At 46.4% G+C, this 26,899-nt stretch overlaps 1 protein-coding gene across 1 annotated transcript in view; it reads left to right on the forward strand.

Moving 5' to 3' along the window:
• Positions 1-25,499, forward strand: part of GTF2H5 (general transcription factor IIH subunit 5) — a 56,901-nt gene extending 31,402 nt beyond the window's left edge. Inside the window, exons 2-3 of the mRNA XM_069607876.1 lie at positions 2,979-3,087; positions 25,010-25,499. Of these exons, the coding sequence (XP_069463977.1) occupies positions 3,053-3,087; positions 25,010-25,190 (216 nt within the window). The 5' untranslated portion in view covers positions 2,979-3,052 and the 3' untranslated portion in view covers positions 25,191-25,499. The remainder of the gene's footprint in view (positions 1-2,978; positions 3,088-25,009) is intronic.
• Positions 25,500-26,899: the final 1,400 nt, after the last annotated feature.

The following is a 26,899-nucleotide window of genomic DNA, read 5'->3' on the forward strand; positions in this document are numbered from 1 at the left end:
CTCACATGATCAGCAGGTTGAGAAAGTTCAGGAAATCCATGAGCCTAATTGCCCCGGATTGGGCCAGGAGGACGTGGTACCCGGACCTTCTGGACATGTCCATCTACCCTCCAATACTTCCACAAAGAGGACTTTCTCTCACGAGGGGAGGATCGGGTTCTCCATCCAGAGGTCAAGACCCTCAGACTTCATGCATATTTTCTGTGAAGCTGGGGTATAAGGATAGGGATCTCCTGGATGACGTAATGGAGATTTTGCTTTCGGCCAGAAGGACAGAAACAAAGTCTTTGTACCCCTGCTGTTGGAATAAATTCTGCAGCTAGTGCAGGGATAAGAATGTGGACCCTCTTCTATGCAAAACACCAGAGGTGTTGTCTTTTCAGCTGTATTTGGCCAATCTGGGGCTCCAGGTCGGGGCCATTAAAGGTTATTTGGTGGCGCTTTCCATCTTCAAGCGCTCGTCTGAGGAAACATCATATTTTTAAAATTCCTTTGGTCATACAATTTCTAAAGGGACTCACTAATGTGTTCCCTCAATCTCTCTTTCAGGTTCCGGTTTGGTACCTTAATCTTGTTTTAAAGTTTCTTGTATGCACCATTTGAACCACTCCCTTCTTGTCCCTTAAGACTAACATTCAAAACCATCATGTTAGTAGCGTTAACATCAGCCTTTAGGGTAAGTAAGTGAGTGGGTGATCTTCTAAACCACCTTTTACAGTCTTTCATAAGGACCAGGTCGTCCTTGAGGTGAAACCTTCATTCCTACCATCAGATCGTATTACCTACTTTTTACCCTCCACTTCATCCTGGCAAGGAAGAGGAGAGGCTACACAGACTCGACCCACGAAGGGCACTGAGTTGCTACATTTCAGGGATGTCAAAGTTTTGTGTAGATGAATACTGAGAGCCCATTCCATTAGGGACATGGCTACTTCTTCTGCTATGCAAAGAGGTGTTCCAATAAAACATATTTGTGAGGCAGCCACTTTGTCTACCATTCACACTTTTACAAAGCATTACTACCTTGATTCCACCTTCAGTCAGGATGAAAGCTTTGGGAAAGCAGTCGTTTATTCGGTTCACAATAACCCTTGAAGACAAAATTCGTACTCCCTCCGCCAAAACTAATACTGCTTTGGGAGTCTATCAAAGCTGAGGAATACGTCGGAGGAGACAATCCATTCGACCCCTGGTAACGTTCTTTCGACTGGATGCTCCACCCGCGTATTCATCATCACCCATCCCAGCCTACCCTGAAGTAGAATGTCCATGTTATTGCTGTTTTACAGTCCTACAGAGTCTAGTATGGTGTAAACCAGTTTAATGCTGGTAGTTCTACTGTAAGAATGACGAGAAAAACTGGAACTGAAGCCAACAGGTGCTGCGCATGCTATATATACACGTTCGGTGACGTCGTGTTACGGTTTGCCGCGGTAGCAGAGTCGGGCGTAGACGGTGGTTTCAACGCCCTCTCTTGCTGCTACGAGATTGGCGTCTTCCGTGGCGCTTGCAACAGCTCCATGTAGGCAAACGGTTAGACTTGCGTCGGGGAACCCGTTAGGTTGCCTTGGTTAACCTGATGCGAGGTAATGCCGGAAGGGGATGTTCTGGTCTTTCTATAAAGAGTTTCCCCTTTCGGCATCCTGCGCTTCTGATCGAAGTTGTTTTGCGAACTACTCGCTGTCCCACTCGTCTTCCTTCTTCCTTTAGGAAACCTTGCCTGCAGAAGTGAGAGGCTTCCTCGCCTTTTCACCGACTTTCCTTTTTGGTTCCGGTGAACAATGGTGTGCAGACTCTTGCATTCCTCACCGTCCTCATGTCCCTCATTTCAACATCTGTTCCCAAGCGGACCCCCTCTACTTCCCTCCACAGCCAACCTACTTACGAGCCTGTGACTTCCAACTCTTACATCGGACTGCATAGCAGGATTGCTGGCTGCCCTTGGCTCAACATAATCGCTTCCCCCACCCACATACCGACCTCTGCTTGTTTAATGGACTTCTTTGGATTCCCTTGGCCTTACACTTGATCACCAAACCGACCTCAGACCGCCATTTTGGATTTCTTCGGATTTTCCTTGCTTTGTTCTCCAGTGACTTTGGAACTTTTCGGCGGACAACAGATACCGGAAGGAGCACCTTGGCAAGGCGCTTTACAGCATTCAGGTGCCTATATAGTGTCGTTGGAGCATCCTTGTCCTGCCTGGGTAGGTCCATACTAACTTTCCTGTTTGTTATTTTTTCCTCCACGCCTTGGAATGATTACTTTTGTTCAATCATCATCTACGAGTCAAGAGCGAACGTTGGAGCTTTACATACCACACTAGGATACCTGCTTAGCCACCTCCTCTTCAGGTTAGTCTTCCTACCGCACATTCACCTAGGTCTTTACCACTATCCAGATTCTAGTTTTCCTATCCTTCTTTGCAGTTTGGTGCATATTATGATGGTATGATTTGCTCTTTTGATCTAACGGCAAATCTGTCTATGTATCTAAAGAGACAGAGGGGTGTCTCCCTGAGCTCAGGAGACCCTGGGTTGGGGTTACTATTCTGCTGAATTGGGATCCCGAAGTTGGCAGTTTGGTAAGTGACACCATAACATGTCCTCGAGACGAAGGTCCTGGAGGGACATCGCATCGACAAACAGTGCCCTCTGGCGAAATAAAATTCTCAAGCTGGATATTGGAGTCCAAGATGAGGAATATGTGGGAGGAACATCCCGTCGAAAGAACGTTACCAGGGCTAAGTAACTTGTTCTTCGAATGGATTGTCCTCCCAGGTATTGCTCATCTTTGATAGACTGCGAAAACAGTATTAGTAGAATTAACTGGTGGGAAGAGGTAAATGTTTTTTTTAAATGGCTTGAGGCAATTTCACTGTGCCTAGTTCAATCATACACACCTCTTGTAGAATATCTTAAGTTATGAGTCGCCATTTCTATTTCTGATCATTTAGATAACCTGTTTTCTTTTGACAGACACCAGACTGAAAAAAACCTGCAACTTGGATGAACCTTAAGTTAAGACTGCTTGTTCTCTGTATCCTGAGAAGATGGTAAACGTCCTGAAAGGAGTTCTTATAGAATGGTTGGTAAAAGCATATTTATTTTTACTCTGCTCAGTTGCTGTTCTGTTAGAGCATGTTTATGCCCTCCACCCTGCTACCTCCATGGCAGTTTATGGAAATGGGTGGATGGATAATGGATGGCACAACCATCAAAGCCTCACAACTCAATCCTGAGCCTATAGTGGATTTATTACCTTTTGATGACTGTTCGAATGTTTGTCATGTTTCCATGTGTTTGAGTAATATTTTCACCATGGAAATACTTCTGACTACAAAAGTAGGTAAATATGTCTTCTAGTTAGATGCCACATTGTCCTTCAATGGGTTTGGACTAGAGGGCTTTTGTACAACATAACATGCGAGTAATGCACATTTATAGTATATAATTACTTAGTAATCTGTCCAAAAAGAACTGTGTGGCCAAGCATTGTATCTTCACCGTCAACAAAACAAACTCACTTGTAATTATCCACTAATACGATAGCCATCATTTTATTTAAAAACCAATGCAAGTTTAAATCCACATTTAATGAATTCTTTGGACATTTTACAACAATATTACAGCATAGTTTCCAGAGACTGACCAGTACTCCTGTGTCTGTCTTTGGTGCAAACCTTCAGAAAAGTAAGACATGATCTTGTCAAAGATAAACCGGATGTAAGTACTAATTCAAAATACTATTGCCAGACATATGCAGTGCAGACAAACATTGAAAGAAGAAGTCTTATAACCACAAAGCAGAACCCCCGAAATAGTTACATAAATTAACCCTCTTGGACCCAACTTTTGGGGGAAAGCCATCCTCTCAGGATAATTGGTACACAGCGAGGGACAATCGTATCGTATCAAATGATCCGATTGGCCCTCTCCGGGTCGTTACCCGGCAGGGAAAGACTCACCTGCTGCGCTCCTTTTGGGAGTGCAAGTCCCGGTAGAGTTTCTTTTCTTCCCTGGCTGCCAAGGAAAAGGAAAAGGGGCTAAGTGTAGTCCCTTCTCCCCGATACCTGACAGCCTTTGTTTTTTTTGTTTTTTGCAGAACGGGTTCAACGCTGTTTCACAACTCTATTAGTACCCTGGTATGACGTGCTGGGGTACTAATGGCAATAGAACGGTCGGGCAATTCCCCCGGGGCTATGTTAGCCATATCTGCCTACATTTCAAAATGGAAAAACTATCTATGTCACCGTAATGCCACGCCCACAAATGTACAAGGACACGCCCACAGTGTTTTGTGTAAGATGAAGTGGGCACTCCTACTAAAAACAGAAATTATTTCATTTGCAGGGCTTGCTGTTTTTACCTGGATTATCAAACGTTTAACCTAGTCATTATTTCTTAAACCAAGCTTCTTTCAAACATCACATTGCAATGTTAAAATCCCATGTTTGTTCGAAAAGTTCAGCAGTTCGCAACTTGTGCCATCCATTTCTTGGCATGTTTTTCAAGCTAGCCTTGTCGCTAATGATTATTGTCTTGCTCTTGCTAATGCTAAAACATAGAGAAAGGAAGCACTGCATCACGGGCCCCATTACAATGGTTGAGAAACAGAATGCTTTCACCAATACAAAGCAGGAAGCACAATGCCCCACCACACAACTACAACTAAACAATAGTCCTGAGGATGTTCACCCCACGAAAATCAAAGAACCGGTCAGGACAGAAGGACATCACTGCAACACGACCCCGACCCTGAACCATTCAAAGCCTTAACCGACCAGGGTCGCGCTAGATCACCTGTCGCACTAGATCACCTGAGAACAAATATTACCCACCCAGTCCCACACCTGAAGATTAGGTTCAGACGCACCCACCAATCCAAACTATGCTCAATAGAACAGGTGGCTCACCGCATCACCACCAAAACAAGTCGGCCCATGAAGAACCAGCAACATCTGAACCCACAGGTTTACAACTCTAACGGAATCATAAGTACCTGAAACAGGATACAGACCCCACTAACCCAGCCCTCCAATCTTCTGCATACTTAAACCCACACAACCATCTCTCTCCCAACAATCCGCACGCACTTTACCACACCGCATCAACAACACAAACTTCACCCACAGCATTCGAGGCCTTCATCCGATCCGATACTAGCACCAAAGCCCAGCACTCGATGTATACCGAGCTGAAGCTGCCAACAGAAAACCACTTCTCCCCTCCTCCCAACTAACCCTACCCACCCTTCCTCTTTACAGATCCGCCAGAGCGCTTGGGGACCAATTCCGTTGGTGACGGTGCGCTATACAAGTACCGCTAACATAACATAATGGCAAACCTTTTTTGATGTGGTGCCATCTTGTGCCATCTTGTGGTTTATCTTGTCAACTGCAGGGAGTGTTTTACATTTTGAAATGTCATTACATTACTGTTTGATGATTGTTTGTGCGCAGAAACTCCTCATATGTAGGGCCAAAAACCTGGAGACTCCACACACTTCCCCAGAGAAGAGTGTAAAAAACCAGCGTCTGCGGGCTAAACCCAGAGGTTAGGCAGGTATGGTTAAAGCTCTTGCTTCGCTCTGGCTTTCAAGTATCGACCCAGGGGCGTTATCCTACCGGTAATGCCCCACCTCTCCTCTGGTTCTATTGAGTAAATCAACACTGAGTGGGACATTTAAGCCATGGCCAAACATTCACAAAACTATTTCCCTAGAAACACAGAAGGCTAGCAGTGTGCTGGAACGATTCAAGTGTTTATTTTGTTTACTTCGCTTTTTTTTTTTTTTTTTTTCTTTTGTTGGTTGAGTGGCGTTTCTACATGTACATGGGGTTAGATCTTAGACGTGCAAAGCCGAAATGGCAGCACATTCATTCTAGGGATAGTTCCTTGGCCATGTATTTTTAAATTTACAGCACACGACCATAGTAAGATCTGGATTGTTTTTTTAAACTTGCGTATTTATCACAGCATGCAATAATTGTGTATGAAAGTAAGTTATTTATTTTCAAATACATACTGACTGGGCACACAGTAGCAACCACGATCAAACAGAATTACAATATGTGCCGTCTCTAGTAATATCTGTATTTAAAGAAGTCACTTACATTTTTTTGCAATGCAGAGTTTTGCATTAACAGATTGACAAAGTGTTCGAATGTGGTCGTACAGAGCGCTTGCTAGAGTCATGGACACATGCATGATTTGTTGGATAGGTTAAAATGAAATTGTTCTCTGTAAATCTGCATACAAATTGTGGATTACGTTGTCAAAATGATCACACAGAATGGTCATTGAAAGATGATGCTAGCCCTAAATCAAGAATGGACATCACCTAGTCCTTGTATAGTTTGTACTTCTGTCCCAGTGGACAGTGCACAAACGCCACTATAAAGCATTGAATGAGGCAGGCAAACGCATTAATTTTTTTCCTTTATATTAAGGCCAGACCTGTCGGTGCTCAATTGCGCACAACGTTTTTGCCTGTTCAACCCTCTGTGACATTTCAGTATCTTTTTCTGATGGAAGTTTTTTTCCTGCTTGTCCGCTTCCCTTTACTACTTTTTGTGCTACAGGTCACTTGTGCAGTGCAGAAGCACTTTTTGGGCATATATATGCACAGAATGGGATTATCCTAATAAACAGTCTTGGGCCCAATTGACCAGACAGACTCAAAGAATATGACAAAGTACTACTTTTATTAGTTCAATAAAGTAGGGCAATCTGGCGAACAACAGTTTGTAGTCCACACACTCGCACTGCAAATTGGTTACAAAAAAGGCTTTATACCTCACTATGGGTCATCTATGACTTCATACTATGTGGCAAATAATAAAAACCGATCGGGTTTAGGGATTGGTTAGGGGAACAAATCTATTTATAGAGCTTTTATGTTACTTTATTGGTTGCTCCTCTCTGGTAGGTAAACCTCAAACTTCCCTCTAACTACGTATACTACAGATTATAGCAGTCGAGGATTGGCTCATGCAAGATTGTATCCTCATTGTTGCATAGGCCCTCATGATAGGTTGGCATCCTCTCTCAAACTTGGACACTCGGCTCACTAGCAGCACGTAAGCAAAACTAAACTCTGATGCAGAGAACAACGTCCGACTAGTGCCCAATAGTCCACCAGCCCTCCTCAGCCAAGCCTTCAGCTAATGCCTCTTTGTAGTTGACCTTGCTGGCTGTTCTCTTCTCTGGGACTTTTAAGGGAGTGTAGGTACACCACTATCTTCGTCTGAGTTTAATGATTAGGACTTGTTTTCGAGTTCTGAATCACGTGTGAGGAGACCACGATTTTGTCCATTTTTCCTCTTATTTAGTGCTATTTAATTGAATTATCTCGGGTGTCATTACCCTCTTTGGCCTCTGGCGACTTAGTTGTTCCATCTCACATAGGCTTTTCTACATCTTTTATAGTCCAATAATTGGCCTTTGAAAATGTTTGCTTGTTTACTTAATCTAAGAGAAATATCTCCTGTGTTTGTTCCTTATCTTACCACCCCTTGTACTCTTCAGTAGCTTCTCGCTGTGGAATCCTTGATCTCTGGCCAGCAGCTATTCTTTGTTCATGCGTGAATTCGTATTTCCAGCCTCTGTCGGTTCGCTCTTCTTTGTCCTTCAAGCTCTTCGCTTACTATCATTGAGAGCGGGCGTCCTTTTCAACATGGCTGCTGCACCTGTGTCTTGTTCTTTTTTGTTTTTTTCAACAATTCTTTTGTATTTTCATTTTCAACATCATACCAGAAACAGATCACTGTTGCATATCCAGTGTAAACTCCCTCACAGAAACACGTTTCCGGTGTACAGCTTAGCTTCCCCTCCCTTGCTCCCACCCCCAACTTAACAACTTGTCCACCTTTTTGAATTTTTTACACTATATTTTGTTTACTTTGCTGGCAGTCCTTACAGTCTCTTGCTGCTTACGGCTTAATGCAGCTGTTTATTTTACAGGATATTGTACTAGTTTTCTGTCTCATTGGGTGCAAATACTATTTGGATTAGTGTTCCATTCTTGCAGATGCGTCACTGTCTGTTTGGGCTGTGTTAATCGCTCTCTGCCGCACTACTGTTTCGGCCATCGCCCATCTATTCAAGTCTGCCCACCACAGATCCAGCCTCAAGTTCTTCTGAGATTTCCACCCCATGGCTATCCTGCGCTTCATGAATGTGTATGCTAAGTCTTTAAGATTCTCAATATGTTTAGTATTTTTCTTCCTACGGAATCTAACTAGTAAGCAAGCTGCCGGGGATTGCACGTTCAGTATGATCTCCGATTGAGCTAGTGTGTTGCAATCGCTGCCCAGTATTGCTGGACTATAGGGCATGTGCAAAACATATGCAGCATGCCCGCCTCCATTTCCCTGCATTTAGGGCATTGCTGTGTTCCCGCACTGCTAACTTTCGACATGTTCCTAGGTGTGAGGTAAGCCCTGTGTGTGATAAATAATTGCATGTGTTGTAGCCTGGTGTTTCTGGATACACGCTTGTGGTATACCAGGACGTTTTTCCAACTACTTTCTGTGAATTGTTCCCCAATGTCTGCTTCCCATTCTTCCTGCGCCTGTGGTGTTCCGTCTATCCCGCTAGTGATTAGCAACTCATATATGCGGGAGAGGGTCTCCCTCTCTCCCTCTCTCCCTCTCTCCCTCTCTCCCTCTCTCCCTCCCTCCCTCTCTCCCTCTCTCCCTCTCTCCCTCTCTCCCTCTCTCCCTCTCTCCCTCTCTCCCTCTCTCCCTCTCTCCCTCTCTCCCTCTCTCCCTCTCTCCCTCTCTCCCTCTCTCCCTCTCTCCCTCTCTCCCTCTCTCCCTCTCTCCCTCTCTCCCTCTCTCCCTCTCTCCCTCTCTCCCTCTCTCCCTCTCTCCCTCTCTCCCTCTCTCCCTCTCTCCCTCTCTCCCTCTCTCCCTCTCTCCCTCTCTCCCTCTCTCCCTCTCTCCCTCTCTCCCTCTCTCCCTCTCTCCCTCTCTCCCTCTCTCCCTCTCTCCCTCTCTCCCTCTCTCCCTCTCTCCCTCTCTCCCTCTCTCTCTCTCTCCCTCTCTTCCCCCCCCCTCTCTCCCTCTCTCTCTCTCCCTCTCTTCCCCCCCCCTCTCTCTCTCTCTCTCTCTCCCTCTCTTCCCCCCCCCCTCTCTCTCTCTCTCTCTCTCTCTCTTTCCCCCCCCCCTCTCTCTCTCTCTCTCTCTCTCTCTCTTCCCCCCCCCCTCTCTCTCTCTCTCTCTCTCTCTCTCTCTCTCCCCCCCCCCCCCCCCCCCTTTCGATACTTCGTACATGATGTCTACTATGTTGTTAGAGTTAGTTTGTTGCAATAATTCTGGCCATTTTTATACATGTGATGTATTGCCCTTTTTGTATAGCCGTTTGTGTTACTAATTCTTGTAAATTAGTCAACTCGCCGTCCGTGAACAGGTTGCCTACCATTGCCACTCCCAAGGGTTCCCAATGTCTCTGTATATTCAGCCTTGTTTGTTCGGCATTTACCTCCAGCGCGACCTATGGAATTTGCACAGAGAACGGGGTGTTCTGCTGCAATATTGTGCATGCTCTCAGCCAGATGCTCTTTCCAAATGTGTACAGGCAGGGGGGGATGTGCCATGTGGGTGTTCTTCATCCATAGCACTTCTTTAAGGAAGAAGGACTTGCTGAGTTCTTGTAACAGATCAGTGTCTAGTGAGGGTTCGTCTGATAGCCAACTTGCTACAAACTGCAACTGGCTAGCTAGAAAATGGAATTCGAAATTGGGCAGTCGGATTCCTCCGCTTTCATATGGGTGGTGCAGTGTGAACAAGGCCATCCTAGTCCTCCCTTTATGGCACATTGTCTAGTTCTATAAAGAACGTCTTGGCTATGTTGTATGGGATGTTGCCAAACAAATGCAGCATTCTCGGCAACACCACTATTTTTAATAGTGAGGCTCTGCCCATGAGGGAGAGAGCAAGGAATTTGGGCCCAGACATATATGAACTTCCCCACGTTTCATAGCGCTAGTAGGGTGTTGTTTTCATACTCTTTGTGGGTCATGGTAGATATCCACTCCCAAGTACTTGAACGTGGTTGCGGGCTGCTTCACCCGTGTTATGTTTTCTACTGTAGCAAGCTTCTAAATAGCTCATCTACCTTGTGTTTCTGCCTATATAGATTCACTACTCATTTGTTTACTTATCTTTGTATATATGGTATCTTCTTACTTGTACATATGTTTACTCTTGTTTCTTCAGTTACATCTTCATTCATTGTATCTTCTCCTTATGTCCGCACTTTGCACCTGTCAGATCTTCTTTACAACTCCTCGATATTCAGTGGTGCCTGCGAGTCTACTGCTAGCACCTCAGTACGAGGGTACATACGATAGGGTTGGCTGAGTGCATAGCGTCTCATTCACTTGGTAAGGGATTGGGATGGTACCTGGTGTCATGCACACTGTCTTCTTATTCATCCAGTATGATGGAGGTGAGGGGGCGGAGTCTATCAGTGGCGTGCACGTCTGTTACTCTACACGCTCATTACAGGAATCCTGTTTCTCCATAATTGGTACTGCTTGGATTGCCTACGGCTTGACCAACCTTTGTTCTCTTGTGTGATGGATAAGACAATACTCAATCGTCAGTAAGTGGTTTGTTGCATACTTGGCTATATATCTGCAGTATATGCCTTTAGAGTTTGCAGACCTAAGGCTACAGAAGGTGATTAGACTTTTATGCTCTCTAGCCCAGTGGGGGAGGCGGGGGATTCATTTGTGACTGTCCTTCACAACCTGTAAAGGACAATCAATGAGAAGGCTGCAGAGTACAGTGACCACCTCTGAATAAGGGCAGCTCTGAAGCGTGTATTTTACTTAACAGAGGAGATGTCCTCATGCAGCCTTATGACAGGCCCACCTACTGGGGCCCTTAAAGCATCTTCTAGTACAAATCATTAACTTCACCATCTTAACACTTCAGGGTGCCTTCAGTCTGAGGCATGTGCATTTTCACCCACACCCACCACACCAATGCTGGTCTATTTTGTAGCACCCACAGTCCCTGGTACCTTGTACATGGAATGTTTCTTTGCACCCCGATTCCTGGTGGTGTATGCACAAAGTGGTGTACCAAGCAAGGCCACATGCATAATAGAAGTAAGCCCGGTACATACACTACAAATTTGGCCACCATGAAGCACTTTACAGCATCTGACTTTCTGTGTGCCCGGGGCTTTTTTTCTCAGGATCTGTGGGAGCGACATCGGAGTAGTCTTCATCGTAAGTTAAGGATCAATGCACAGACAGCAACCATTCTCCTGAAGCAGCAGAGTGGCCGTTTTTGTTCCATCATAGTAGCCTGATGTATTGCTTAACAAGGGCAAAGGTTCCCCCTTCCGCCCTCCTATGTCGGTGCTATCCCTAACCTCCCTGGTTTTCCTGCACAAAAAATGTTGCTAACCAAGAAGACTATAGCTTCGTCTAGTTCTTTGTATGCCAAATTTCCTCCGCTTCAGTCATCCCCACGCTTCAAAACTTCATTTCTTTTAGAATTCCTTTGTGACTTCCACATACCTGAATGCTCTCCCGGGGCCCTGCATGATTTATTCACTGGGCTAGACTACACTGTGAGCTCAATCCTGGAATGGTGGTGCTCTTGAAAGGACTAACATTGAATATACTAAAAGGTCCAGCACCCAGCCCGCTGGCTCCTGAGCTTTTCCGGATTTCTCAACTAGAACCTTCTGTTTTGGCTTCACTGTCTCCAAGACATTGGTCATTCCTTTCTCTGCTTAATGATGCTAGGGCGTTGGACACAGAATTACTTGAAATTAGTATTTGGCTGTACAAGTGGTCTCTTACATTTAGCTCTTCAGGGATTGCCTCGACAAAGAAAAACACACAAACAGTAATTCATGGCTTTGGTGACCCTTGGGTGACGGTAGGTTGAGAGAAGTGGTAGCATTTCCAACCTCCTGCTTCCTAAGCAGGACTTTGAGATGGCTAATAGTTAGCATATCTTGCTGGCTGTCCAACTTGGGGCATCGCTCTACTTCGTTGATGCAAATGCGGTCTTCCTCATGCCTGTTTGACAACCATTTGGGAAGATCTGTCATTGTGCATGTTTGTGAGCAGTGGGTTGCACTCGGTTAAGTTCAGTGTTGTGATTCATCACTATGGTTACTGTTAAATTCAAAGGCCTATTTGAAAATGTTGGTGATCCACGTGCCACTCTTAACACCGAGCCAGGGAGAACCTTGTCTCCCCAAGCTGCCTTCTGCATTTGGTGGCATCGAGCTCCTCAGACATAAGGGAACAATTACGTTCTCGCTTTGACTCCGCCAGTGTTAACATATTCCATTCCCCCCTCTTCCAGGCCTGATTGCAGTTTTGCAAAAAGCCTTTACGTGTTTGATCTGTACCATCACCACAGTTTAGTAGATTCCTAAGCCCCATGCGTGATGGCATCCTCTCTTTAGGGTGATCCTCCATTCTTGTCAGAAGGCAAACTACTGCTAGTTGCTGCTCTCCAAGCGCTGGTGTTGGGAGACTAAAGTGTTGAGATGGATCTATAGTGTTAGTTGTCCAGATATCTCCTGAGTCCACATTAGGATTGATGCTTCCTTTTGGTTGCGCTGCCAGATTTGTAGCTAGAACTTCGAAGCATCTGTATTAAATACCCAACATTTCTTTACAAAAAAGTCTAACACCGACTAAGAGGGAGAGCTGGAACATGAGTATATACCAGTTACTCCATCTTGTAGTCCTACACCTCTTAAGCCAATATGGACTAGTTCACAGGGGTTTGCAATATTTGGCTGTCCAGATATTTTTGGATTAAAACTACCATCGGCTGTAATCAGTTGGGTGAGGGGATCATGGAAGTCCGAGTCCAAAAATCTGTTGAGATGCAGGTTGCAGACACATGGACTAGGGGAAGAGAACCAAAAGGTGTGGGGAAGATTGCCATTGGTGTATGTGTTGTTGTAAAGACTTGAGGGGGGGGGGTAGTAATCTGTATTTCTGCCCCCTATAATTTTGGGAATCGCCCAAAAAGACGAAAAAAAAAATGTATGGCGCATTGTCTGAATTTTGGCTATACGAAAATCTCATATAGCCAAAAAATCCGAACAAATATGCCATACAAAACAGTACAGTGAAGGACACCGGCGGCTGCGGGGGTGTCCTCTGCTCCCTTCTTCACTCTAATGTGAGCGGAGGTTGCAGGGGTGTTCCCCGCAAACCCGACTCAAAGTATAAAAGAAAAGCTGAACCTGTGGCGTGCAAGTGAAGGGAACTGGCGCCGCAGAGGGATGTTGGAGACGGCGGCACACAAGGATGTGTGCCGCCCACAGGTAAGTAGGAGGGTGGGGGCAAGGGCAAAGTCTGAAATTTTCAGCAGAGAGAAGACCGAGAGTTATTTTCGGGAACAATAACTTTCGGTCTTTTCTCCCTCAAACATTTCAGCCACGGTCTTACAACCCCAATCCTACATTTGCAGTAGAAGCACAGAACACCCCAGCCAAGATTCTCTATGTGGTAGCATGGACAAGCAGCCACGGCTGAGACTCGAGGGAGGCAGGTGATGCAGGCTGGTTCTTAGGTTGTGTGTGTGTGTGTGTGTGTGTGTGTGTGTGTGTGTGTGTATATATATATATATATATATATATATATATATATATATATATATATATTTTCTCCTAAACACATCATTAATATACACATTATGTGGTGAGACAATATACTTCGATTCAGTAAAAATGCATTAAAAAGCACAAGAATTATGAGCAAGATGTAACTTCATAGATTACTGTAGGAAGGCAGGATAGATTAGGAACATTGGCAGAATTCTTTCTTTAGAGTAGATGAACGATACTGTGCGAGGATTCCCCCCCCCCCCCAACCTGAGCAACCTGTAAGGAAAAGTTAAGGTGTACTTTATCTTGTATGCGTACTTACGTCCCGTCCCCTTTCCTCCATACTGCATGGGCGTCCCTTCCAAGGGACGGGAGATGGAACCTTTTCCACCAAAAAAAACCTTCTTCCCCTGAAGTGCGCAGGGGTGTGGACCTGGGAGCATGTGCTGCCCTGACTGAGTCGATGGGGAACAGGCCGAATTCGCCAGCACTCTTGGGTTTGGCTTCGGCCATGTAATTCCACGTGCGGATACTTCTTCTTTTCTGTCTTTCTTTGTCTTTTTATCCTTCAGGTACTCTGTCCTCAGGCGTCGCGCTCCTCCCAGGCGCATGCCGACTTCTACAGGGTTCAGCAGGTGTCCATCCTGCGATGGGCTCTTCTCAACTAGACCCCCTCACCCTCTGCCTACGGTGCCTTGGCCCAGACCACGGCTGGCAAGCTTGTACCACATGCAACGCGCTTTCCTAACGGTCTCTGAAGAACAGAATAGCCAGGTGGAGGGAGCTCTCCCAAAGATCGCCTCCAAAGGACCTAAAGGACTTTGTCTTATCATCGATCCAGACCCAAGGTAGGGCCGTTTTGTCCAGTGCACCCCGCAAGGGAGACTCCTTCCCAAGGACTCGCCCGTGCAGGTCCTGGTACCAGCACAAGTACCGAGGCTGAATCAGCTACCGGCCGACAGGGTCAGTAGATCCTCCCGGTGACAGTGCAGAGGGACCGGAAGGTTCTTTTACCGGGTCTTCACCCGAGGGGCTACGCCCTAGTACCAGCAACATATCCGAGGGGCTGCCTATACGCAGTTCTACCGGCAGATCGTTGAGGGTGAAATGCCTGCCGAGCCTCAGCCCGAGGAACAGGGTAGGCCCCATGATCCACACAAGAGTCCTGGGCGGGGCCTAGTGAGCCGAGCAACACGACACAGGCGCATGGAAGGCAGCTCGACAAAATGGCCACTGTGCCAGAAAATCCAGACCTCCGGCCGACGCGTTCCAGGGAAAGCAGCAGGTGGGACTGGTGTGAACCACGTATGTGGCCTACAGCTTACCCATCCTTTGCGCAAGGCAGGTTCCTGCTCTGTCCATATGGGCAGGGCTCGCTACCCCATCAATATCGCCTACCACCACTCCGGCCTGCAAGGACAGGTTCTTTGAACGGTTCCTCAGGCTTATGAAGTCTCCTCGGATGGGGGACACCCTCAGGGACGTGCTCCCGCCAATGGCTCCGGCACCGCAGGCTCTGGTACAGGTGCTACTGGGCCCTGTTCAGCCTTATGGCCAGGCGGTTCCGCAACAGCCTCCGCCACAACCTCCAGCTCCGGTCTTCACACCGCAGACCCTGGCTCCCAACAGGACCCTCAGGTGGACACAGATGTTGAGGAGGAGGACCCCGACACGCCATCTTCAGCCAAGGCCTTCCACAACCATCTTGCAGCGCTGGCGGAGTACTTGGGCCTTCCTCAACCCTATTGGGCCTTTTAAATGGGATAACTCAACATTTCATACTGTTCAAAAGTTCCACACGCTTCCACCAATTACATTGAATAGATCTCATGTATCGGTTCTGTACATCAGTCCTCTGCGTACACAGCCCCCCCCCCCTGAAATGTTATTGCGCAATCCCTGTGGTTCCATGGTCCCATTTCCATTGCTGCCATCCTGAAAATCCCCTGATATGTGTTAAGCGGAAACCTGTGCAGTTCCCTCTGGGACCACTGCAAAAGATTTAGGCCTACAGGTGTTTGGCAGTAAACCCACTTGGTAGCAGTCTGTACCACACAGATTTACTTGGTAGCTGTGGCTGAGCAGTCAGACTTCCCTCAAGAAGAGTTAGGCAGTATGTGGAGTATACAAAATAGGGCAATTTACACAGTAGAACAAGCAGACACGGAACAGAGCTTGGGTGTAAAGATATATAGTTATTTATTTATAAGAACACCTCTATGAAAAACACACTGGCACTAATACGGCAAACAACTTCAATTACAATCACTATAAGTATCTCACTCCTCTAATAATAGTTCGACAAGTCTAGGTTCAAACAAGTCTAGGTTCAACGGCACCACTTATTTGCAGACAGAGGTGAATGCTTTAACCTAGATGGCACTCTTAATATTCGTTAGAACGGTAGAGAAAAGGCAGGGTATGAAACCAACTCGGTACCAACTCTTTTACGAAGCAAATGCAAGGCAAGTAAGGCAGGGTCTACTGTGGATAGTTCAGAGGCCAGGCCCACTCTGAGAGAGGCAAGGCGATATGTCCCAAAAAGTATCACAGTGGAAATGCACTTCGAGTCTTTGTAGCAAATGGTCACAGAAAGGTTGGACCAGTTTAGAACAAAAAGTTAAGAAGGTCTGGAGGCGACCCGATGGAGAAGCAAGGATTAAGACACCTCACGCTAACCGTCACAAGGGAAGCCAGGCGGACACGGTACCTTGTATGTGGAGAGACCGCTCCGGCGGGGGCAGTTGTTCCTGGTGGTGGATGCAAGTCGGGGCTTTGCCAAGAGATGAGATGAGATGAGATGAGATGAGATGAGATGAGATGAGATGAGATGAGATCTCGTAATCGAAGGAAAGTTGAAGATTGTTGCACCACCAGGGAAGAGACCAGCCGCGGAGTGCTCCGTCACAAGGCACCACCTTTTGGTCGCGGTACGGGCTAGTGGCTATCTGGTTGCTGGGGTGCTCAGCACGGGCAATTCGACCACTACGCCCTGGAAGCGAAGAAAAAGCAAAGGGGACTGGTTGTGCCCACCAGTCAGGGGAAAAAGACTCTCCGGCGGGGAGATCTCCTCTGTGGTGGTGAGTGGGTTCAGCAGGGCTCCACCGGAGGTGTCGTCGTTGCAGGTCGGCTCAGCTTTACCCTCGTCGGATTCTTAGGTCCTGTGGCGACTTCTGAAGATCCAGTCCCAAAAGCCCTGCTTTTATGCAGGAAACCCCCATTCATTCAGCCTAGCTGTCAATCAAAACACGCTAAGTGGTGAGCGGGGTGGCTCACCACTTGGGCCAATCACACCATAGTGCGACTTGAGTTGGCCAGGCAACTCAGTCCAGGGTGCCTAAACCCCCTCCCACACCCCCCTGTGGTACCCAGACAGAATGGCACCACTTTGGAGGGCTTCTGTGTAGAAGCCCGCCAAAAGTGGAACAAAGGGCTCAACCTTTGGTTCGGAGTTAAAGAGGCGAACACAGACGCCATTTTAAAAACCGAGTTCTGGCAGAAAATACCGACCAGTAGATTTATTGAAGACAAATAAACTGGCGGTATGTTGGAGACTAACAGGAAAAAGTATTAGCCTCCACCAATGGGAAGAATCCCATAGAATTATATTCGGGGTCGAATATAACAAGCCAAAACTCGACGAGGGGGGATGGGTCAGTGCCCCCTCGAATAAAGACCCAGGGGCAATCGAATTACCCCTACTGGTACGTCCACAATAGGATGGTTTGTACTAGTTCTGTTAGTAAATTTAGGTCTAGTAAAGCCAATGGTGACTTTACATGCCCTGGGAGACAGTAGTCAGGCCCAGGGTATGGAGTCTATGGTGGGGATCCTCTAGAACGCCCCAGTGTTACGGCACGGAGGGTGCGGTGTAACACACATAGTAAAACATATGAGACCCTATGGAGTAAACACCCCATAGCCCATAGAACACATTGACATTCAATGAAATTAACCACATTCATGTCCAAGAGTGGGAGAAAAAGAGTCTCACTCTTGGCAGGATGGACAAAAACAAACTCCAGAAATCCAGCCAGGCTGCTGGGGGACTCACTAGGTTAGGAAATTCAGCCTAAACAGAGAATTCTCCCTAACAATGTGGCTTTCCTGTTGCGTGCAAGTGTGGGGGCATAACGTGCAACCTTGGTAGGGGAAGTTTGTTATAAGGGGCGGCTCTTAAAAGAGCTTTATTTTTTTGTATTTTAGGTACTTCTAGACTCTAGTGCAACACCTACTTTTCATTTTCGTTTTTTAAATTTGTTTTCTTGTGTGGACATTGTTACAGTAAACTCTTCACTGCATCTTGAAGACAGGCAAACAAAACTGCATTACCAATGGGTGACAAGGAAATGCTATCTGGTTGGAAAAATTCAGCATTTCCACAACTGAGGTCATTGTTGCAGAAGAACATCCCAGCAGCGGACAAAAATCCTGGCTCGGAACAACATCCATGAGCAGTGGGCCACACTTTTTGTGCTGTTATCAATGAGAACAACACCTTGGCAGTGGGAAAATGCCTCTTCACTAGCTTTAGCAACCTCTTTTGTCGACAGAACAAGCCTAAACAAGACATGTAACCTGTGTGCAAGCTGCCGTAGTGGATAACGATAACCTCGCCTCTTCCGAAACTTGCCAGGTCTTTGCAAAGTGCATCCATGTCGGCGAAACTGCGCTCGGAGACACTGTTCCACAATGCTACCACTCCTTCCAACCAGAAATGGCCATCAAAGTTTCTTTCCAGGGCATACTTGTGCAGATCTAGTAGAGAGGCATCACCTATAGGCAACACAATGGGTTTTGCCATGTCAGGCAGCCTCACTATGCAGACAATAAAGTACAGAAGTTTCAATGCCCCTTCCTCTGAACCACACCCACAGTACCTGATTGGATAATCCCAAAGTCCCATGTTCATTGGACAACCACGTAAAAAGCGCAGATTGTGGCACAAGCGGTTCCCAAACTAGCGAGTGCCGCACCCCAGGAAAGCAGTAGCAGTCCTTATTCCCTTTCCACTACCTTTTGTCCAGCACCACCTCATTGGTTACGAGTAAATGGGCACACACAATTCCACCAATGCCATCCAAGAGGTTACCATCTAACACTGTCTGTGCTGCACAACACTTCATAGGTACTGTTAGAAAATCAGCCTGCTACTTTACTGTCACTTGCCAGCACATCCACTACAAATTTCGGTAATAGATTGCAAAATGTGTGCATCCACTTGTGCACCCATGACCACAAATTTAAGGAATGACAAATGTTTCTGCAGTATCCGTATTACTGTGCCATAAGTTCCTCTTCGCACGGTATCTACCACTGAGTCGCCATTAAGGTCTTTCAAAGCTTTTTTTTTTTTTTTTCCATCCACTACCATGAAGTGACACGTTAGTGATATGTGCTTGCAACGTTCTCATTGACCCATATCATACAGTAATATTGACACAGAAACTCCCAGCTTTGCCCCCGACAATGCTATGAAATGTTTTCCCCAATAACCCACCTCCTACATAAATTGTACAAAAAATTGCATCAATAGCAGAATTGAATGTATCGTACCCAGGGTAAGCAACTTTCCCAAAGATCGTTGTCTGCACAACTGTACTTCTAGGTAGGCTGCACTATTACAGGCTCTATTTAAATCTGCCCCCTTCTACTCTCCACCCTCTGCAACTCATGCAGAAGAGGAGTGCGCGACTTGGGATGGTATCTCTCCTGCACTGAAATGTCGGCAATAGCTCCCACTGGCTGCGAGGAATGAAGTGAGAAGAGACTGCATTATGCAGAAGGCCTTCTGGGCCCGGGGACCACAATACCTTCAAATGTAACTCCCTATACATCTGCATGTGCAAGCTCTTCCCTCATCTGTCTCCAATTCCCTAAGGGTCGCGCACTTCTGCAAAAAAACTGTTGTTGGTAGATGTGCTTTTTCACCTGGGGCCTCCCTCTGCAACATGCTCCCTGCCTCCTTGACGCTTGAGGGGAACCATCACTGGTTCCGGAAGCACCTCAGTCTTTCTCTTTGCATCTACTGTGTTTGCTCATCTCCCCGGCTAACTGCATGTCGTACACTTAATCTGCACTACTTACCTGATGACTCTGTGATGTTGGACCCATGTCACCTCCCCCTGCCAGGCAAACCCCTACACTGGCTTTCTAGCAAAACCCGCAGTTGACTGTTTCCCGTATGCCTCCACCACCTTGTGTGCACTTATCGGTACACTTGGCACAATTGGCCCGTATTTTACTTATTATCATGTGTTCTTCTTCCAATGTACTGTACCTTCCCCTCCCTCCACGCACTTGGGCGATATAAGTCACACCTGGCCTAGTATGTTAATTGTCTGTCTCCCCTCCGTTTGGCTTCCATTGCCTCATTGTGTTTTGCTATACGTGTGTGTATGCGCATTACGAATGCTGTAGCATACAATCGCACATCATATGATATCATACACACAATGCATGCACAACAGTAGGATGCATGCCACTTACCGTATACACTGCAAAGTTCTTTTTTGTTTTCCGCACTACCCCACACTTTTCACCAAATATTGGGCACACGCAACACACCTTGCATGTTCACTCCTAAGAAATACGTACAGTTGATGGATACACCCAGGCTGCCTGCTCCTTGCATTGCTCACTTCCACCATAGCCTTCTGCACTTCTTTGCGCAAAGAAACCTTATGGTACACTGTTTGAGTACACACCTGACCCATCAACCTTATAAACAATGTATTTCGCTCCACAGTGACTTTTCCTGGTAGGAGGAGGTGGAGGTGGAGGTGGGGGGAGGGGGAGGGGGGTGGGGGGGTAAATGTAAAACCAGATAAGGAGTTGGGTCTGTAGAACTGTCTCAGAAAAGAAACTTGTTGGGGGGGGTGGTATTTGTCCTGTTTTTGTTATGTACATGCTTGCTTACAAATTTCTTTTGTTTTTTTTATGTCTCTTCCTCACACTTGTACGTACTGAACACCAACGCTTCTCTTACAGTTCTACAGAATTGTATGCAATGCTGCATGCAGAGTGGCAAACAAAACAGCATTACCAAAGGAGGGCAAAAAAATTCCATTTCCTTGGACCCACTACAAATATTGCTCCTTAATGCTGTCGTAGTCTGTGCTGAACATCCCAGCACTGCACATAAAAGCACACATGCTTCTGTTCATAAAACACCTCCCGACCTCCTAGATGTGGGCAAATTACAGCCTAATGTGCAACACATGCAATTACTTACGCCATGTCCTTGCGAACACATAGCACCTCACTTTGGTTGTTCCACCAAGTGTAAAATGCTCTCCGCACCCATCATTCAAAGGTCACCATCCTTGGACAGAAACCGAGGCAAATCTACATGGTTGCAGTATGGTATGCTGACTGTCGTCAAGGGGTAGGCTCTTGGGTGCATAACCAATGGACTACGGCCCTTGGCCATGTACCCAATACTGTAGGCCTTACCTACACCCAACACAACAGCCTCATAAAAGAGAACATTTCCCACATACCACAATCCAGAAACGTAACACATGATGGGTGGTGCAAAGGGCAACTCGTCAACCACAAGTAGCACCATGTGGCTCCCTAACGTCCCCACCACCGGAGACCTGCATGCTTAAAACTGCATGTCTGCGTTGTAGTGGCGTGCTATTGAGCAGGCCTAGCCTCTTCGGTGACTGGCCTACAGGCTATAGGCTTTTTGCCATACATCCAACAGTATAGCCCTTGGCCACACCCAGCTCAACATTACAAACTTATGCAGGTGAACAAGTGGCCAGGTACATGCAGGTCACCCCTAGCCACTTCTAAGCATCCACTACTTCAGCTCTTGGTCCAGGCATATACTACACAGTGTAAGAATTGCAAGCAATCCCCACAACCATACAAGCAACATTTTATGCTATAATCATAAACCGCACATTGAAGGCAACATTGTAAAACCTACTGCACACCACAGCACTTTTTTGCCAGTGCAAGGTGGGCACCCATTCATGGAAGGGCCTACAGGCTTAGCACACGCAACACACTGTACTGCAGAGTTCTCCACTTTTGCCATTCCTCTACCATCACTGACCGCTGGACCTCACCACAGACTGCACACCCTAGTGCAACCTATGTTTTACTTCCCATGACATGTGTAATGCAGGCCCCATCTGCAAATGTGCCTACAAACGTTCACCTAAGCCACATCTGTACATAAATCACTCAATTGCATTGTGTTGCCTGTGCATACCAGTATGTGAGTGCTTATTGCAACTTTCTGATGCTGATGACTTCCTTTCATGGCGCAATGTGGTAAAACACTTCCTCAAGCAAGGGGTCTTATAAGGGCCTACCCATAGCAAACGCATATGATGACATGTAGCTCCCTATTGTGCAACGGGGCAATGATGTACACCATATGGTAATGTATGCCTAGCAGCTCACTTCTGCTGTTCCACCAAGTGCACACTGTCCTCCGCAACCATTGTGTGCTAGTCACCAACTGCAAATGCATGCACAGTAAAAACTGCATTATATTGTGGTGGCTGTGATGAATGCCGAGGCTGTTGGGTGCACGCACCCAACAGTCCAGGCCTACGCCACACTAAACACAACAGAGCCATGCAGGCGACAGGTACGCATGTGCCAGAAATCACAAAGGCAACATACGCACCAGCACTTCCACCCAACCACCACACCATAAAGCAGGGACACAAGGACACGTGTTCCACTTACCGTAATGCAGAAACATACCACTGTGTTTTGGACCGCTACCCACTTCCAATCAGAAGGCATTATAAGCATGCCAACCAAACAAGACAATCTTCACAACATTCAGCCTGCTCCCACCACTGTAGTACGTGCGCAATGGACACTACGCAAGCACATACAAGTAACATTTGCACCGGGACCTCTTCCATATGTACACTATTCCATTAATACACCCAGTGGACACACTGCACAGCTGGTCACTGCACCATCTCCACCCATACACCGACATGTACCAAATCACCACACACATGCAACCAACATTGTGTGCACTACATCCAAATCGCACACAATAAGCAACAATGTGGCAGCTACTTTCAACCAGTGGACATACCTTTTCAACCAGTGGACATCATTTTCTGTGCTAGGGCTGCAGCAATGCAGGCAAGGGGCTACAGACTTAGCTCACACAACACCCCATAGTACACGCTATGTTGACATTCTCATGTGTCGTGCAGTGCACTCCCCTCTGCAAATGTGCCTACCACCACTCATGAAAGAAAGACATCGTCGTCGTAGCTCTCATGCCATAACTAAGGCTGCCAACAATGACCACACAAGATAGTTGCCTGTTGAGGTGTTCGTGCATTGGCGGAGCATGCATGGATAGCGCTAACAGTCTTCTTGTACAATATATCATGTGAAGCTCTTCTCACACTGCAGCCTTTCCATCCCTTTTTCCCACCACCAGATGCCATACACTGTTTTTCAGATACTTTTGGCGCGGCATTGTCCTCCAATACAACATACCGCTGGCATGAAACACTTTTCACACATCCTGTCACTGCACACTACAGTGCAATCAAAATGTCTGACCATGCTGCGAACAGGGAAATAGAATGGTGGAGGGGAGCCAGATATGACTACTTTTAGTATGCACACTGCTACGTACAAAAGGCCCAGTCATGCACACAGCATAGATCCTTGCCGCGCACACCGCAACACTGTCCTCCAATACACCATGGCGGCGTTTCCCAAAGCCTTTCAAGCACAGCACGCTTCCCTCCAGCCAACCACCGGCCGCGTCCACTGTTCGCCGACAGCACGGCGTACCGGAGTCCAAAGAGACTTTGGTCTCCGGAGCGGACCCAGATATCACTAATTTTTTGGGATGTACATTTCAGTATTTTGCAACAAAATTACTGGTCAGACTTCCACCAAACACACAAAAGCACGTTTTCTGGCCCAAGCCCCTGTTCCTGCCGCAAATTTGGTGAAAATCAATCCAGCAGTTTGGGCTGTGGCTGTGCGCAAAGTTTTTCCTCATTTTAGTCTAAGGAGAAAAGAAAAATGTGCCACAGCCCCCCGCACGAAACCTCACCCAACTTGGCGAAAAAAAATTCAGAGACTCCCATATACTTTTTTTGCAAAGTTTGGTGAGGATTTGTCCAGGGGGAGCGAAGTTATAAGCCGCTGAATAAGTGTTCTTCCTAGGAGTTTAGCGACTTAACCATAACTAAATACTCATCCTCTTCCTGTTCCTCTGATGGTCTAAAGCTTCTCGTCTAGTCTTCTCCACATAATTCTCTTTCCTCTCCCCTTTACTCTCCTCCCACTTACATTCACTCCTTTCACTCTCTTAAACTATACTCTCACCTACTCTTTCTCTAACCCTCACTCACACCTTCCACCAACAGTTTCTCCATGCTTATATAGAGGTGCCACTCTCTTAATCCAGCAGCTCACCAGTAATGATCTCCACCACTCTCTGACTGCCATGATCGGCTCCACCTCCTCTCCATCTTACCCCATCCAAACTACCCACATTGTGTGTAGTCCCTATTCCACGTTTTATAGGGAATTTTTCTCTTTCTCTCTCTTTCTCTCTCTTTCTCCCAAGACCCTCCCCCCCCTACCCCTCCACCCCCCCCTGCCTTACAGGGTTAAGTCCCTGACCCTGTCGGACGGAATAGTAGGGAGTAGTACAGTAGCAATTTGTCTCCTGGTGCATTCTGATCATTGGTAGCTGAATTATTGGTGCATATCCTACTTCTGTGCCCCATGGCAAGTAAGACCCATTAAAAGCCCATTATCCTGTGATGGGGAATTTGGGAATCGTACAAAAATGTCGACCTGGGAACTGCGACCGCCGAAAATGCCGACTTTTGTTTTGCTTCTTTTTAACCCCCTCCCTTACACTAATATATGGTGTGAAGGGTTAAAAAAAGAAAGTCAGCATTTTCGGCCGTCGCAGTGATCACACAGATCCGGGAATTTGCAGTCCACGATGAGAAACTGCTGTGCCCACAAGTAAAACTACAGTGGGTTTAATGTCTTGCCTCACAGGCCCCGATGAGGAGAAACTGTAAATTAGCTCTTGAAGGTTAGCGTTGCAGCGCAGTGCCATCCCTTCCAACACCCACCTCATTCTGTAGCACTCCAAAGTGCTGCAACGAATGAGGAAATGGCCCTCTCCCCAGACCACCAGCAGTTTCTTTCACATTTAAAAGTGACGAGTCCCTGATCCATTTTTACCTTTTTTAGTGTGCGCGAATGTGATAGTGAGTGAAAGTTTATCTTTGGGAGAAAGGCTGGTTTCATCCTGATGTCCTAACAGGGTTCGCGCTGGTATTTCAACGCACTTTGCACCGCTTTCCATAATTTATTTGCACACTGTACAAAATGGCAGCAAGGTGAATTCTGATGCCTATTTGTCTCCATAGTGACCCAGCAATGAAGCAGTTCCTGTTGTACCTGGATGAAACTAATGCCTTGGGAAAGAAATTCATCATTCAGGACTTGGATGACACCCACGTCTTCGTGTTAGCAGAGTTGGTTAACGTCCTCCAAGACAAAGTGGGAGAGTTAATGGACCAGAACTCCTTTCCTATTACACAGAAGTAAAGCAACTCCAAATGTTGGCTGGAATTGGGAGTCTAAGATATCTGGGAGCTGCAGCCATACAACAAAATGTGACGGCTTGGGTGCAGCGAGATGATTTACTTGTGGATCACGGCACACATAATGGATTTGTGCATACAGTCGGCATATCTATGAATATTGTAAAGGAATTTTTTAATGTCTGCAGTTTTAAAGACTACTTTGATTTGGTAGCAAAACGATCACCCATCTTACTTGTTTTCAGTATGAAGAGTTAATGCGAATATTTTCATAAATAAAGCATCTTCCCGGTTTTCATTGGGTGCCACATTACCACTGTATCTTCTTATTTAAATGCAGCAAGATTGTGTATGTCACAGAGTTGGCTTCGCATGTAATAACTTTCTAACTGACTATGTTCGGATTTAATGAGATTTACCTGGTATGGTTTTGTTTTTGTTTTTTTTTTTTGTTTTTTTAAACCCCCGCAGATCAAATGCCCTTAAGCTGTGAGTGCTTAACTTTTTGTTTATGGATACCAAATCTCATGACCCCATAAAGTATTATTTTAATGATGGGCAGTGGCTTCAGATTACACATGTGCACCTCACACTTGGAGGTCAAGAGCCATCTTTACGGGAACAGAATGTTAGCTTCATTTAATTACTCCTATTATAATCAAAAGCTAAATGACGCAATTGTCAATTTCTGTTTTTTGTATTATGACATTATTAGAAAAATGCTTTTCATGAGCTACTAGTACTCTATAGATGAGCACTTCAAGAATACACGTCCTAAACTGACCGCCAAGGTGGTACACAAAACACGCATTTCAGGGCAGAAGATGCTTTCCGTAAACATTCGGTTTTGTGAACGGTTGTTTTATCTGCTGGTGCATTTTAATTGTGAATTATATTTTATTGTATGTGACATACTTCTCAATGTGTCACAAGACAGCTTTGATACGTTTAAAATGTTTATTATCTAAATATACGTGAACAAATATACATAAACAGGCAATTTGAGCCTTGCAGTTTAGGTGGGGATTGTTATACGCCTGTTTCTCAACCTTTTTTGGGGGGCGGGGGGGGGGGGGGGGGGTTTGGTACCTCCATAGCCCAGTCGCCCTATGCCATTTGGCTGAAATGCCATTGAAGTTCACTAAAGCCAGGGTTCCTCTACTGTCTGGTGTGACCTGTTCGAAAGGAGGGGTCTCTGACTCCCCGAGGGACTTCCTAGGTGATCTAGTGGGGGTAGTTTATGTCCTACTGCCCTTTGCTACCAAACTATCGTCTCAACTTTTTCCTCACTTTCCACGTCTGCCTCACCCCTGTGTCTTCTCACTCTAGCCCTTCTGCTGTCTCACCCTTTGAATTCCTCCTGCCATAGCGGTTTCCCTCCAAATCTCACTCTTCCCAACACTACCCTGCCTCTGCCCTCTTGCCTGCCACTCTTTATTGCTCCTAACTAACTTCAATCACTCGTATGCATTCAAACTGCCAAATTGATGCCACTCCCTAAGTCCCAATACCTTGCATTATCTCTCTTCCCCCACCCCCCCCCCCACCCCAATACTCCAGAAGTCTCCTCCAAGACTTGGTCCCACTGCTGCACCCTCCCCTATGGTCTGTTTGTCTCCCAGCTTTGTCAAACCTCGCCCACCCACCTCTCGCTGTATACCATTTCCCTTCCTGCTTAAGTCATTCAGCTGCTTTCTTGGGCCAATCTGTCTG

Source organism: Ambystoma mexicanum, chromosome 4q (genome assembly GCF_040938575.1).
Source record: "Ambystoma mexicanum isolate Mex_15411 chromosome 4q, UKY_AmexF1_1, whole genome shotgun sequence".
Classification (NCBI taxonomy): domain Eukaryota; kingdom Metazoa; phylum Chordata; class Amphibia; order Caudata; family Ambystomatidae; genus Ambystoma; species Ambystoma mexicanum.